Raw genomic sequence first — 16,851 nt, forward strand, 5'->3', positions numbered from 1 at the left:
ATAAATCTATAACCATTTGAAATTGATGAAATTTCTTGACCGGACTCAAACTTAATCAAAATCAAGGTGCACGGCATGAAGAATCTTAACCATATAGAACTCATCCAACTTCATCTTAATCTCTTTTGAAGATTCAACATCCAAAACCATTTTCAATTCCTTACTAGTTGATTGGACTTCAATAATAAAACAAGTCATGTCATGATTTGTTTGTTTAAGAGATGTCAATTTATGAGCAGAGTCATAAAGCTCTTAGCCTTCTTCTGAAACGAGTGACACAAGCTCTAAGAGTGCCTAATATATTGTGTTCCACATAATGGCACAACAAGGCACAAAGCTAAGAATCAATCTTTTTCCATCGTTCAACTCTTTCTAATGGTATTTTACTACCATCTTACAAGTGCTCATGAAAACCATGACCAAGAAACCACAATTCAATTGATGGAGACCGAGGCAAATCACTTTTTACATTAAATAAAGTAATTGTAGGTGACAAAGAAAATGAGTGGACAAATCCAAATGCCATTATAGATCAGAAACAAATAGCACATGTGTAAAAAATGCTATTTCAAGATGTTCAAATGAAGGCTTGAACTACACATGACTAGGTTAGCCATGCAAATATGCTATGAGTGATGGAGCATGAGGAGGAATTTGTCTTAATCATTTTCATACACTACTCAAAAGAAAGATCCAACAACCTTGTCAAAACTAGCCAACACAAAAACAAGGAAAACACCTAAACATAACACTACCAAGCTTTCAAATCCAACAAAAAAAAACTAAAAAAGACTATAAATCAACATCAAACACATCAACGGATCAAGACACCAATTAAAAAAAACAAGTTAAAGCAAAATAAGAAGTAATCCAGCAAAATTTTCATTTTTTCCACAAAATTTAAACTCATTAATACCAGTTTAAACTCATTAATGAACAAGATAAAACCAGTATATGACTGCAGGATCGGTTTTGATCACGTTCTAATCCCACATGAATTCTTTATTTGTTGAATGAGTGTGTTTGGTGCATTATTATTATGGTTTTGGTTTTGCCTTCCTAATTTTTTGGCACACTTCCTTGATCAGACACCTACAATATAAACATATATCACAATTAGAAATGTAAATCTGAAAAATAAAACAAGTTATTTAAATTTTTTAAACATTACCGATGAACGATTGAACATAGTCAACTCAGGAGGCAATTGACCTTGATAACTTTGAAAGAAAAAATTCATCATTATCTCAAATCTTTTTTCATGTTCTTCATATCTTTTTTCACGTTCTTCATATCTTTTATTTTGTTCATCCAATTGTGACTTTAATGCAATAACCTATATTAAAACACAATTTATCATGAAAAAGAGTGAGAAAACCATACACATTAAAAAATTGCTACATAAGAAAATACATGTTCAAAAACCTGATTCTCCAATTCTCTATAAGTAGTTGAAGATATCCCAGTGCGAGAATTTCTAGTATATCCAAACACATGAGAAGGGCAAGGTCCCAATCCCATCCCTCGAACACGACCACAATGTTCTTCACTTCCAAAGGCATGAGCTAGTGAATCATCAATTGATATATCATGTGAGAGGGAAGATGTATTTGACTCATATGCTTGAATCTTTTCCTACAAATAATGAAAAAAGTTATAAATGAAGCTCACATCCAATTTGGTTGAGTTTTCATCTTTACAAAAATGATACTTACCCCAATCTCTCTTGCCCCATCATTCACAAATTCTCCGTTAGCATGTTTATGTGTTGCTACCCATACTTCTCCCCTACTAACTTTGCGATCAAGCTCTTTCTCCTATAAAATGTAATAAAAGTATATGAATCATGATATATGATATAATAAAAATTATAGGAGAATCAAGTTACCATCTCATCTTTCTTCCGTGCAATGCTCTTGGATCCACCAGTATGAGGAACTGTTTGCTTCTTTCTATTATCCTTGTTCTTTTTGGCAATTTCCTAAGCATACATGTAGTAAAAGAACTAAATATAAATAAATCAACACTTTAAATAATAAAGTAGTTTTTATTACCTTTGTCCTTGAATTTAAACGGTAGTCAACAAAAGAAGCCCAATGGTCTTTATTCATTACTTCTGGACACATTGCAATAATTTCATCTCTATTGTGTGTTCCATCATTTCTTTGTTGTCATAGTTGTTGCCTATACTCAGTCCACTTTGTGTTAAGTGATTTGAAGATATATCTTACATGAGCATCAGATTCAACTTCAAACTTAGCCTTCAAAATTATTACACAAGTAAATTTAAGATAATTTCAATATAATATCAATTAAAACACAGAAAAATCCAAAAATAATTACTTGAATGGTTTTCTTAAGTATATCTTCTTTGTAATCTTTGGGAATCTTCCTCCAACTTTGATAGCTAATAGGAAATGCATTAACATTTCTTGCAACATGACCTAAAAACCTATTCAACAATGCTCCACTGTCATCAACTGGTTGGTTCTCGTTATTCCAGTTAACAAGAATCCTCTCACCAACAGATAAAAACCAAACATCATTTGCTGTTAATTGTTTCCTAACCTTTTTGCCTTCACTATCTGTCAAAATTATTGTTAGTTTAAGAGGACGAACATAAAAAACAAATACAATGTGAGTTTGCAATGTATTGATTCAAGCTTACCAATGACATCAACAAGCCATGATCTTTTACGTGATACATGCTTTGATTGTTCAGTTTGCATCTCAATACCCACATTTTCTTCCCTTTCTTCATCAGATTGTAACCTTGGTGTAGGTTCAGATGTAGATTCTTGGACAGATTCATCTGTATTATCAAATTGAAATTCAAGTGCAAAATTGTTCTTAGTAATAGAAATCAACCTATGAGGTGCATGTGGGGGAGGAGGCTTCTTATTATTATTCTCTATAGGATGATAATTCACATGAGGTGCTGCATAATAATTAAATGAATACATGTGAAAAATAATATATTTTTAAAGAGAATGCCAAATTAAAATATAAGTACAAACATCTCACTAAATGGAAGTTGTGTATGAACTTACTTGAGTTATTAAGGGCTGCAAGTTGGTCAAAAGTGTTATTGAGAGTATCATGTTCTGTTGCTCTAGTCTTCTTGATGGACATTTTCTTCATCTTCAGGTATTCTTGAAATAATAACATTAATACAAGTCAAAATAGAAATTCAACAAATCATAATATAATGCATGCATAAACAATAATGTATAAGCAATAAGGATGATAATTTAAACAAAAATAATATACAAGTGTTCAATTAAAAATAGGACCTTGTTAACGATATACTCCCTTCTCCATTGACAAATAAAGTTTCAAAATTGTTTTGTACAAATGCTTCACATTCATGAAAAGTGACATCATTATCTTCTCCCATGTCATATAAGTCTCGTGGCTTTAGATGCACAGGAATGCTCCAATCTTTAGCTAATTCATCCACTACATAATAAACCATTTGTGCTTCTTTAGCTTGGATGTATGGTTCATCATCATCATTATCACCAATGTGTATCAAACGTGTAAAGTTTACTAGTGTAAATCCAAGATCATCTGTCATAATCCCTCTAGAAGTAGTTGTATTAGCCCACATACATTTGAACAAAGTAATAGAAAATCGACCATTATAGTTTATCTCAATTATGTCTACCAATTTTCCATAATAAGGCACACCCCCAAATTGCATTTGATTGTCGATGCTACTTGCATAACTCCTTGTCCCAAAAGTACCAAATATCCCACTGTTTTGTGTTTTAAGTCCTTCATCTCTCTCCAATGTACGGAACTTGAAGCCATTTACATTGTAAGCATTGTAACGTTTTGCACAATCAATTGGCCCCATAGCTAAGAACTTTAAATCATCTGAGTGAGGTCCATTCAACTCATTTCTTATCTAAAAAAGAGGAAAATATGATCAAAACAATTCTATATATTCAATATAATCAAAAGTCAACAATATAAATTATACATACACGACGAGAAAACCATTCTGCAAATTCTCTATGAACTCTCTTATCTATCACAGAGGATGACCGTGTACGACTTCTTAATTGTCTTCGTATAATGTCTCTAAACTCTTTAAATTAAATAAATAATAATTACATGGTTAGTGTTCAATTGCAGATGAATCATAATAAGTTATAAAGTCAAAGTACTTACTGAAGGAAAGGGTCAACTTGGGCACAATTAGTCAATATATGACGATGTGCTTGTAACTTTTCCTTTGCTGATAAAGAGAAGTAAGTAAAAGACCCAATTGGTTTTCCAACAGGTGGAAACAAAGTGCTTGCACTAGATGATATAGTGTCTGGTTCATCATCAACACGCCTTATTCGATTAAATACAGTCTCAATTTCATTTAAATATCTTGAACAAAAGGTTAAAGACTCTTCAGCCATGTAGCCTTCAGCTATTGAGCCTTCTGGTTGTGCCTTGTTACGCACATAAGATTTCAACTTTCCTAAATATCTCTCAATGGGATACATCCATCTATACTGGACAGGTTCTCCAAGCTTGGCATCTTCCACCAAATGCACAATCAAATGAACCATGACTGTAAAAAATGCAGGAGGAAATAATATCTCCATGTGACATAATGTGAGAACAACTCTATTTTGCAGTTGGTTAAGTTCATCCACTTTTAAAACTTTACTGCATAAGTTTCTAAAAAATGAACACAAATCAATCAAAACATAGCACACTTCCTTAGGGAGTGTCTTTCTCATTGCTAAAGGTAGAAGTTGCTCCATCAAAACATGTGAATCATGAATTTTCAATCCTCCAAGCTTACATTGTTTGACATCAACACATCTACTAATGTTACTTGAGTAGCCATCTGGAACAGTGATGTTCTTTAGTGTTGTCAGAAATGTATGCTTATTTTCTTTTGTCAATGTATATATAGCAGGAAGATATTTATTATTTTCATCAGGCCAAAGATCAGGTCTAACACCCCAATCTTTTAAGTCCTTTCGTGCCTTTAGGTTATTTTTTGATTTTTTTCCTTGGTTCAATAATGTATACACCACATTATCACATACATTTTTTTCAATATGCATAACATCTAGATTATGGTGCAATAAATTGTTTACCCAATAAGGAAGTTCAAAAAATATACTTTTTTTTCGCCATTGTAGAGGGCCATCAATAGCTTGGTGATCTCTGCGTTGTCGTTTCCCCAGTTCCTCAACTTCTGGTTCTTTCCCAAATATGATATTGACATTCTCAACTTGTCTTAAGACATCTGTTCCTGATATTGTCAAAGGAGGATTTCTATTTTCCACACTTCCATCAAAATGAATGCGGGCTAATCTGAATTTGTGTCTTGCATTTAACCAACGTCGATGATTCATGAAACAAAATTTACCCTGAATCTTCTTAGGAGTAGTGTCAAAATTACACCTAGGGCAAGCCAACCCAGTATGTGTATTCCACCCAGATAAGGTTCCAAGACCAGGAAAATCACTAATGGTCCACAATATAGCTGCATGCATATTAAAAACTTCATTGCTATATGAATCAAAAGTTTTAAGTCCATTGTTCCATAGCTCTTTTAATTCTTCAATTAATGGCCTTAAATATACATCAATATCATTTCCTGGTGCTCTTTTACCGGGAATGATCATGGAAAGAATGAATGAACTTTGTTTCATACACATCCAAGGAGGAAGATTGTAGGGTATGAGTACAATAGGCCAAGTACTATGACTTGTACTCAAATCACCGAATGGATTGAATCCATCAGCTGCCAAACCAAGTCTAACATTTCGAGCATCTGAAGCAAATTGAGGATTTATTAGATCAAAGTTCTTCCATGCTTCAGAATCCCTCGGATGCCTTAGTATGCTTTCATTTGTACTTCCTGATGCATGCCATTGCATATGCTCGGCTATTTTAGAAGACATAAACATTCGTTGTAAGCGTGGCTTCAATGGAAAATATCTTAAAACTTTAGCAGGAACTTTCTTTTGCTTTTTCAGAGTACCATCAATAGTCTTGTTCTTCTTTCTTCTTTTCCATCTAGATTCATTACATTTCTTACAAACTTCTTTGTCTTTGTCTTCTCCATAGTACAACATGCAATCATTTGGGCAAGCATCAATTTTGGTGTAATGAAGGCCAAGCTTATTAATGATTTTCTTAGCTTCATAGAAGGAACATGGAATTTTAGCATAATCAAAGGCATCTGCTAACAACTCCAATATCATTGACATTGCCTTGTCAATCATTCTACATAGGCATTTGATGTGGTACAATTTGAGCAAGAAAGAAAGTTTAGAATACTTGCCACATCCTTCATACAAACTTTGTTGCCCATCATGCATAAAATTCAGATACTCAGCAATTTCATCAGGCATCATTTCGCTTGATCTAGGACGCATATCCTCATCATCCTCCACGTTATCATCATAGAAAAAATTTCCGAATGCGTCATTAACCATGACACGCATGAGATCATTACCAGAAACTTTATGCTCATTTGATTGGAAAACTGGAGGTGTTTCAGTCGTATTTTGTACAAAACTTGTCTCGCCATGTAGAAGCCAGAATGTATAACCTTTTGGAAAAGGATGAAGAATCAAGTGCTCATGTGTTGCTTCTCGAGTTTGCCATTTTTTAAGATTGCATTTCGGACATGGGCAAATTATCTTACCCTCAACGCTCTTATTAGCAAATGCAAAGTCCAAAAATTTATTCAATCCATCCATGTACTGACATGTATTTCGAGGCATGTTAATCCAAGACTTATCCATATCTAAATGGAATTGTTTGATAAAAATAAAGCAAACCTAGCATGAAAGTTAAAAAAAAAACACATGTGTCAACAAGAGTATTAGAATGCGTAAAAGAATAGAAGTGAAATAAGTGTATAAAGTGAAATGCAGCAAGAGTGAATAAGATAGAGTAATTAATCACTATACTTTTCAGATACATTAAGAAAATAACAAAATAAGTGGAAAATGTGGTCATAAATCTATAATAGAGTCCGACCACAACTATTGAATTCATTATTTTCATGCATAAGAATATTAGATTCTCCAGTATAAAAGATTCAAAAATCATCTCAAACCTCTCTGTTTCTTTTCTATTGCAATTTTTAGATTATTATATAACGATTTTTAAATTTTACATATTTTTTATTTCTAAAACGGTATCGTATTGTACTATTCATAATTTTACGTAGTTCCAACTAATTAAGAAAATGTTATTTGAAGGATTTATTTTGGTAACAAGTGGAGCGGTCTTGCATCTTCTTGTTCTTACTTTTTAATTGCTAAACCCAAGATATGTAGAATTCTAATCGTAAGCAATTTAAAGTGGGGCCACTGGCAACATTTGAACTAGTATCTTCTAATTGTAGTATTATTCTATACTATTGCATTTTCTTTTTGTTTTTATCCCTGTTATTTTGGTTTGTTGTAATAGCTTTCTCTTACCTAACATTTTAATAATTAAATAATGGTAAAAGGGTTTAATAGAAAGAGATAAGGTTTTGAGAGATAAGGTTCATTGTAACGTATCTTCTAATTGTAGTATTATTCTATACTATTGCATTTTCTTTTTGTTTTTATCCCTGTTATTTTGGTTTGTTGTAATAGCTTTCCCTTACCAGAATTAAAACTGAGTAACATTTTAAAAATTAAATAATGGTAAAAGGGTTTAATAGAAAGAGATAAGGTTTAGAGAGAGAACAGTAAGAAATTTCAGGAAAAGGATACTCTCTTAAGAATGTAGGGCCACAAATATTCATAGACTACTTAGAAATGGCAATGGTAGAGCATGATTGAGCGACCTCAATGCTTAAGAAATATTTCAGAGGGATTTGAGCTAGTGGTGGATATCGCAGAGTCATCTCCAGCAATGACAATGTCATTAGCATAAACAAGATAAATGCATAGGCCAAATGGAGAATGGAGGGAGAGGATAAAATGATTAATCTCAAAGCACAGGGAAACTGTTTCTGCTCATACAAAGAGAAATGAAAGATGTAGACAAGGCATGTGTCACCAGACCTAGTAAAACCTCTTATTGCAACTAACTGTGCTAGAAGGCCTTTTTTATGTCTAGATAGTGAAGAGGCCAATCACGAATGATAGTTATATCACATTAAAATTAGGCCAGTAGAAGTGGTGCAAATATCCAAATCTAGTAAAAAAAACTCATAAGAAATGCATTTTAATGTCTCTAAAGAAGCTCAAATATTTAACAGCCAAGTAACCGCTTAAGCCAGCAACATGTTGATAGACATTCAGGGGAAGGCTGATATGCAAACCAAATAACAGTTATCTCACTGCCATTCTATTTAATGCATATAAGGAGTGAAACAGTAAGCAATCTAAAAACCGTGATAAGGTTTCTGATCAAATTAGTAAAGATGAATTTACTGTAAGAATGAGAGGACAAGTAAGAATAGAGTATTAAACAAAGCAGGAACCTTGAGCCTCTGTTTACTGTCCTTGTCCCAGAAATTAAAAGCACCGTCAGATCCGGCAGTAGCAAAAATGTGATGCACCTGAAAGCCAAGACATAAAATCAGATCTTACACAGAAGAATATTAAATCTACAGCTTGAAAATAAATTAAACTAATTTTGACAAGAATACTCCATAATGCCAGCAGTTCAATTTTTTTAAACAAAACATATCTTTCAGCAGATATACAACAAGGATTTGACAAGAATAACAACAGGAAAACAACAAAAGCATAGATAAGACAGTGGAGGTGACTTGTCCATTTGTCCATGGACCTTGATTTTCCATGGATTGAGAAATTCAAGTGATTGAAACATTAAGAGCTTTGGAAGAATACGCTTTGAGCAGCTTAATCTATCCTTAAACAGACACATAGTATGTCCTATTTAGGACACTAGTCGTGTCCTGGTGTCCCATGCTGGAGTTGGTGTTTCATAGGGACAAATTCCACTTTTTTCCCTTTCTAAGGATAGATAGCAATTGCCTAAGGGAAGAAAGAAGAGTACATGGTAATAAAGAAGAGTACATGGTTATTTCTGATTAGTTGACAGAGCATAAAACTATTTATGATTACACACGAATAATACTACTGCATGTTCATTAAACTCAACAAAATATCTCATCTTAGGAATTTGTATCACAATTTAAGCATGGCATTTTCAGTTTTAATGAAAGTGCATAATCTGCAAGAATCAGGACAACCATGTGCATTATCAAAACGCAAAGGAAGATAGGTCCCAATAATAAAAGCCATATCAGCGTCAGGATCACCAAACAACAAAAAAACAAGATTCAAGGACCAGTTTGATTTGAACTAGTCCTTTTTCTAATAAGCCTTTGTCTTTATCTTGGAATCTATGCATCCATGGACCGCAAGCATAGATATGCCCAAGCAACCTACCGAAAGCAGAATTGAAAACAAATGTGAAAACATAATAACTGGAAAAACTGGATCAGAAACAGTGAATGAAAACAAATGGTTGGGATCCTTTTTTCTTTTCTTTTTTGAGCTGGAGCAGATTTAACTATGAACCATAACCCTAGAAGCAGAAACACCCTGAACCATAACCCTGCACTCCCTTAGAAGAAGAAACAAATTACCGTGGTGAAGCAGCAGAAGCAGGTCCGTGGTGAAGCAGCAGAAGCAGGTTCGTGGTGGAGGAGGAGAAACAGATCCGGTGGAGGAGGAGAAACAGATCTGGTGGAGGAGAAACAGGTTCGGTGGATGAGAAGCTATGGTAGAGGATGAGAAGTACTGTGGAAGTGGAAGAGGAGAATGAACATTTTAGTCCAAAGTTGTAAAAAGTGTGAGTATTTTCCTGAGGTTTGAAAATACATGGAAAAGTTAAAAAAAAAGATAATTTTTCTTTTTTTATTAAAAATATTTATATAAAATAAATAAATAAAATTAATTTTAATTAAATAAATATTTAAAATCAATAATATTTTTAAAAAAATTTATATGTTTAAAGTTACATTTTCAAAAACTTTAAGAATTTAGTTATCAAATATATTAAAATTATTTTTTAAATTATTTTTTTATGAGATTTTAGAATAAATTAATGAAACTTAACAAAGGTTAAAAAACCTCAACTATTTTGCAGAGGTTTTAAAGTAAACCTTTGAAAATTAACTAAGGTTAAAAAACCTTCGTTATTTTGCAGAGGTTTTGAAATAAACCTATGGAAATTAATGAAGGTTAAAAAAACCTCAGTTATTTTGCGGAGATTTTAAAATAAACCTTCGGAAACTAATGAAGGTTAAAAAAACCTCCGTCATTTTGCCAAGGTTTTATAATAAACCTTTGGAATTTAAATAAGGTTAAAAAACCTCCGTTATTTTGTTGAGGTTTTAGAAAAAAACCTCCATTAATTAAATCAATTCCTAAGGTTATGTTAACCTCCGCTAAATAACCTCCACTAAAACCTTTTTTTCTTGTAGTGTTACATGAATAACTATATGAATTCCGTGAGACATTTTGACAAGGCAGAGATGATAAATTTTGATTTTGAGGACATAGTTGCAAATTTTAACGATTTTGGTTATGTAAACATGAACTTAATTGCACAAATACAACAACAAAATAAAAGAAATACTCAAGGTGCATCAGTGATAATCCTTTGTATGGTTGTTGTTGTATTGAATTTGTTACGTATGGAAGGTAATACATTGAACTCTATCACCAAGTTCCAACCACAAAAAGAGTGTCGCAGACAATAATTGATAGAGTACTTGGTCCACACTGAACGATGTTGTTACATTATTTGCATGGGACCAGAAGTCTTTATTGAATTGTGTGAACAAATTAAGAAAATTGAATTTGTTAAAGATGCATATCGAGCAACCGTGGATGAATAAGTTGTCAAATTTCTTCACATTATTGGACATAATGTGAAGAATCAGAGTGTTTCATTCTTCTTCCATCGGTGTGGCAGTTTCCCGTCACTTTCTTAATTCAAGTGAATAATATTGTTGTACAAATGCATGTCTATAACAACAATCGATTTCACCATTACTTTAAGGTTTGTTTATGACAAAGTTATTTTAAATTTTGAATAATGTTTGATTTATTTAAGTTTAATTAAAATTATGAAATTTGGTTTCCATTAGGATTGTTTAAGGGCCATAAGTGACACTCATGTTGTTAAGGTCTCACGTGATGATGCACCTCGTTTTTGAGGTAGAAAATATTGACCTACTCAAATAAAATTCACATATGTTCTGGCCGGTTGGGAAGGAATGACCTTGGATTCAAGGATATTGAAAAATGCTTTGATATGAGACGATCATTTGTTTATTCTATAAGGTCAGTTTTAGGTGTTTGGGTGTAAAAAAAATAGTAATTTTTTTAAAATACTTTTACATCAATGAACTTTTTACCGTATTTAATTTTTTTTTATAGTGTTTTATTAATTATTATTACTACTCATTTACATACTATCTATTTGATTTGATTGGAAACTTAAAAAGTTTTGTATAGTGTTAAATGATAATGTATTGAGTTAAATGCTATGATGATTGAGATATTGAATTTTAAAAAAATAAATTTGTTTTTAAATAATTTGCATCAATTACTATTTTACAATATTTTTTTTAATTATTATTACTCATTTTGTAATTGGTGTTTTGTTTTATTAGAAATAGACTATTTTTCTTCCATGTTAATTGATAATTTATTGAGTTATAAAGATGTTAATTATTAAGATATCTTCTAATATTTGATTTAAAAAAATATAAATTTGTTTTTAAAGATTTTTGCATTTGTTATCTTTTTATAATATTTAATTATTGGATCATGTTAAACTAATATTAAAAAAGCTGAGAGCAAAATTCGTTGAATTAAATGATAATTTGTTTAGTTAATAAAATGTCAAATATTAAGTGATAGTTCCAATATTTGAATTTAAAAAATAAACACTTTTAAATATTTTACATCAATTATTTTTTTAAATTATTATTAGGACTCATTTATCAATTTGTGTTTGATTATATTGGAAATTGAAAAACTTTCTTGTAATATTAAATAATAATTTTTTCAATCGCGTTAAATTTATTTATTTTCTTTTAATTATTGAGATTCATTCAAATAAAATTAAATAATATTATATAATTATGATAATATTTATTTTTTTATAAATAAATATTTTATTTCATCTATTTAAAATACAAATCCATAGTAATCTTCGTATTAAGATTCAAAAATTTTAAAATCATGTTAGGTTGCTAATGATATGATCATAGAATTATCAAAGATAAAAAGAGTTAAGTATTTATAAGTTATATTGTAAATTGGACATTTGGGTTTCTTTTTTAACAGGTGTATGAACGTTGGCCAATGTGAAACCAAAACTGAGAAATATGCCAGGAAAGCACAATTTAACCAGTGATGACTCATCACTGCGCTTAATTTAAAAAAAAAACAAAAAGAAAAGAAAAGCGAGAAGCTTAAGTTCCAAGATTGGAATATAGAGTTGGAATCTGAGGATTCTGAACATTTCAGCACTTATATAAGACTGAAAATCTTGCTTCTCACACACCACAAACACTTTCCACGACACACAAAACTCGTATCTCAGCAATTGTTCTCCGCTCTGCTTCTTCCACTTGCCTCAATCTTTGTCCCAATTTCGTTGCTCATGGATCTAACGTACGCGAAACAAAAGGGCACTAGCATGGTCGTGCCGAAGAGAGGGCAAATCACGATCATGGTAGTAAAGAGCGTCGTGGCGGCGCTATGGTGTTCTGGTCGGAAAATCAAGGAGGGCCGCGAACAGATTGGCGGCGCCGCTGTTCTCAGCTCAACTTCCACGACCCCACCTGTTCCAAGTGGCTACTCTTCTGAAGCCTAACTCTGAGTTCCCACACACTCTGCATCAGAACTATTATACTTTTCAGTTTGGTCCAGTTAGATTTTTACATGACAGGTTAATCGGTTTTTTCATAATTCAAAAAATTAGTTATTCATCACATGGGAATTGATCAGTGATCTCGTGCTTATAATTGGAGATATGTTTTTTAGGGGTTAATCCCTTTATTGTTTGGTTGTACTTTATACATAGTTGTTGGTGTTGTAAGTAAACATTTCTTGCTTTATTTTGATGGTTTGATGATGTTTTGGTTTGTAATGTTAGGCCTTTTCATTTTTCAGTTCAACTTCATTTTTTATTTCAATTTTCAATACCTTTGTATTGACTGACCCTACATTGGACACGGGAGTGTGTTAACAATCATCGTCTCATTTGAACAAGTAAAGAAAAGAACACTTGGGACCAACGATTATTATCTAGTAAAGAAAAGAAGGACCAATAATTATCTTGTATCAAGCACGATTCGACAATAATAGAAAGTAGAGAAAATAAGAAATGGATAAAATTGAAAGTAAATTTCAAATGAATGTTTAGGTTGTTTAGATTGTTAGAATTTGGAAGTTAACTAATTAGTTTTATTTCACTTGTTTGTGCATATGAAAGAAGAAAAGAAGAAAGAAAAGGAAAATACGTCTACAGAAAGAAAGATACATTTTTCCTTGGCCTAATCTTTTATATTGAAATTGAGATTTATCAACATTTCTCTCTCTTCCTAATCTTTTGTGAGATAAATACACACGTTTCATTGGCGATGAATCAAGTTTTTTAGGCGCATGGGTCTGTTCTTGCAAAGGTAACTTTCAACTACAAATATAAACAAAATGATTCAGGTTACCATTAGAAAATTAAGAAAAAGTTAAACTTCCTTGTTCTTCTTTAAACTTCCATCATTCAAGTAAGCCAAAATATGCATATGATGTATCTAAAATCACAAGTAATAATATTTTCACAACTCTATATATGAATACTTGAAAATATTATTATTATTATTATAATATCCATTTATCTCTTTCTCTATATTTTTGTATGGACTAAAAAAATGTCTTTATCACTGCATAAAAATTATTAAATAAAAACTAGTTGATAACTAATTAGAAATTAATTTATAAAATTTATTAATAATAAAAACTATTTTAGATACTAATAACTTTTATAATTTATAAAATAATATAATTTAATTAATATAGTGATTAATTATTTTTGGCATCTAAAATTTGTTTCTATTTAATGATTTTCTTGTTGTGTATTCTTTTATTTTAATCTTGAAATCTTAGATCTCGATCATTTCTCAGATCTCAGTTTTTAATGTGATCTCGATCGGATGGTGAAGATATCTATAAAAGATTCTTTAACGTTCAAGTTAATATGATAGTAATAAAAGATGTCGAAAAATTTACTATTTATATAGAGACGAGCGACAATACTATTCAAAAATTTATTATTTTTTGAAATTGAGACTAAGATTTGAGTTCCTAAGAGGGAGAGAAAGAATTATTTTTATCAATGGACTAGTATGATAACTAAAGTATTATTTAATTGGGTTTTCATGTAAGAGTCCTTCAATGGATTGTATATTTAGAGTTTACGTAGGGTGCTTTATAATGGGATATCTTACAGAGAGAAACTTTGTTTAGTTTTTTTTTTTTTTTAAACTATAAATTTAAATATTGACGACGACTTATAAGAATTGGTGTATATAAACACTTTTGATACCCACAACACTTTTAAGAAGTTCAGCAGCCCTCATTATCTTCTGTCACGTTTTTCTCTTTATCTTTACGTCATGATGAGACAAGCTTTCAAATTTCCAAAACATGAATTTTGTTTCATAATAGTTGTCGCGTATAGCACGAATTTCATCACTGCAATAACGGAGAAGTTCTCCATTCTGAGACGCCGACATATTAATTGTTCTCAATCACACGCTCTCCAAATTCCTCCTACTTTCCTTCTCTCACTTCTCAACTTAGATCCCATCCTATTTCTAAACTATGCAGATTTTTGGCAAAAATAACGTATCCGTGATGATTACTTCACGTGCCAAACATCGTTGAAAATAAATGATAAAATATGCACGAGTGTTCTAGATCTTTCATTGGAATAAAGTTTGAGGTAGAACCTGTGTTGTCTTAAAGAATATTTATATAAATGGCTTGATATTCAAATCTCTTGAACAAGGTTTGAAGTTGGAATCCTCGCTTACTTGTATACTATCTTCAAAATAAGTTGATATTGGTGAAAATAAAATTAGTTGATTATTAAATAGAAGTTTTTTGTTTTTTCACCTAACAAAATATTAACCTGCACTCTACATTGACACGAAATGATAACAATGTTTTCTTTAGTTTATAAATATGGAGTACTGAAGGTTAAAATATATCATAAATTTTATATTTTAAAATATAAATTCATTTTTCAGAATATGTTTTTGAAATGTATTATTTATATTTCAGAATATATTTTTTAATTCTATTACATAATTTCATTTCTTAAACACAAAAAAATTATTATGGAATATTTTTTCATAATGTATTTTTCAATTCCAGATTTTTAATTCGGAAACGAAGAACAATTATAAAATTTCAAAACTTAATTGCATGCAGGTTAGAATTCATTGGTTGCAGTAAGCAAAAGCCTAAATAGAAATTAAGATATCTTATAGGTGTAAGGGCTTATCACTTACGGGCTAAGCCCATCAATCTAAATTGATCCATAGCGAACCCGTTTTGACGTATTAGGCCACACAAAGAAACTTAGTAGCGAATAGCTTTCGGTTGTAGGTAAATTCTCTATCTAGCATCATTTATATTTTTATTTCTCTAACTAGCACCCTTTTGTTTTTATTTTTCTATCTAACATTCTTTTGTTTTTATTTTTCTATCTAGCACCCTTTTATCTTTTATTTCCCTATCTAGCACCATTTCAAAAATAAATTAAAAAATAATAAATTAATTTTTTTTTATAATTTTAATTTTGAATGCATTAAAAAATAAATATTTTTAATGTTTAAAATAGTTAAAAATATAATTAATGAATAAAGAAATGTGTTTTTACAAAAGTAAAATAAAAAAGTAATAAATTTAAAATGTTTAGTTTAAAAATTATGTTTTTAAGAATGAATAAAATAAAAAATTAAACTCTACAACAACATAAAAGTTGAATATATAAACATAAATTAGTATTTATTTTTATTATTATTGATGATGTAATTATGTTAATTTCAAGTAAAAAATACAGGACATAATTATAAAAAAACAAAGTTAAATAAGGACTGATATGGACATAAAAGAACAACATGATTGGAAAAAAAAAATGTTCATATTGTCAAACACCAAGACACATAAAGAATATGTCCCAACATTACTGGATTGTGCACTTCTCGTCATTAATTATGTTTCATTTTGCACAAACTATTTAATGTACCATTGAAGAAAATATTAAATGAATTATCATCTTTCATTTATTTTTCATTTTTATGATCAACATATACTTATTTAGTATCGCCTTATATCTCTTATATTTATCTTATTTGGATTTATTTTTATATATTTTATCTTTATCTTAATTTGTTTTGCCTTTATTTTATATCTTTTATGTTTTTAGTAATTATTTTTTTTCTACCATTTTTTTTATTGTTGCTGTTTTTATTTTCTAGACTTTTTTTTTCATTTTTTGCTTCTCACTTTTAAACATTAAGTGTAACATTTGCATTAGTTTTTTTTTATGATTTTGCATTTAGGATAGACACTTCAATATTACTTGTGTATCCATTATTAATTAATACTAATTGAGTTTGGTTTTTTTGTAATTATGTCATGTATTTTTTATTTGAAATTAACATGATTACATCATCAATAATAATAAAAATAAATAGTAATTTATGTTTATAGATTCAACTTTTATGTTGTTGTAGGGTTTAATTTTTTATTTTCTTCATTCTTAAAAAAAATAATTTTAAAATAAACATTTTTTTATAAAACTCATTTCTTTATTCAT

General features: G+C 30.4%; 1 protein-coding gene and 2 pseudogenes across 1 annotated transcript; all 3 read right to left on the reverse strand.

The window, feature by feature from the left end:
- Window positions 1-891: 891 nt before the first annotated feature.
- Window positions 892-1,811, reverse strand: LOC137817328 (uncharacterized). The gene is made up of 4 exons (XM_068620590.2): window positions 1,716-1,811; window positions 1,426-1,635; window positions 1,172-1,336; window positions 892-1,092 (listed from the first exon to the last, which is right to left on the reverse strand). The coding sequence occupies exons 2-4, from the start codon at window positions 1,519-1,521 to the stop codon at window positions 1,060-1,062; spliced, it is 294 nt and encodes a 97-aa protein (XP_068476691.2). The 5' UTR covers window positions 1,522-1,635; window positions 1,716-1,811; the 3' UTR covers window positions 892-1,059.
- Window positions 1,812-1,845: 34 nt separating this feature from the next.
- Window positions 1,846-3,141, reverse strand: LOC137817329 (uncharacterized; annotated as a pseudogene).
- Window positions 3,142-3,280: 139 nt separating this feature from the next.
- On the reverse strand, window positions 3,281-6,812 carry LOC137817330 (uncharacterized; annotated as a pseudogene).
- Window positions 6,813-16,851: the final 10,039 nt, after the last annotated feature.

The sequence above is a fragment of the Phaseolus vulgaris genome, chromosome 5 (genome assembly GCF_051622355.1).
Source record: "Phaseolus vulgaris cultivar YP4 chromosome 5, ASM5162235v1, whole genome shotgun sequence".
In the NCBI taxonomy this organism is placed as follows: domain Eukaryota; kingdom Viridiplantae; phylum Streptophyta; class Magnoliopsida; order Fabales; family Fabaceae; genus Phaseolus; species Phaseolus vulgaris.

Bases quoted from the DNA above. Each gene is read 5' to 3' on its own strand.
- LOC137817328 (XM_068620590.2), bottom strand. From the start codon at position 1,521: ATGGGATTGGGACCTTGCCCTTCTCATGTGTTTGGATATACTAGAAAT. The intron at 1,337-1,425 runs GTTTTTGAACAT...GTTTTAATATAG, and splicing joins ATAGAGAATTGGAGAATCAG to GTTATTGCATTAAAGTCACA. The intron at 1,093-1,171 runs GTAATGTTTAAA...TTTATATTGTAG, and splicing joins CTATGTTCAATCGTTCATCG to GTGTCTGATCAAGGAAGTGT.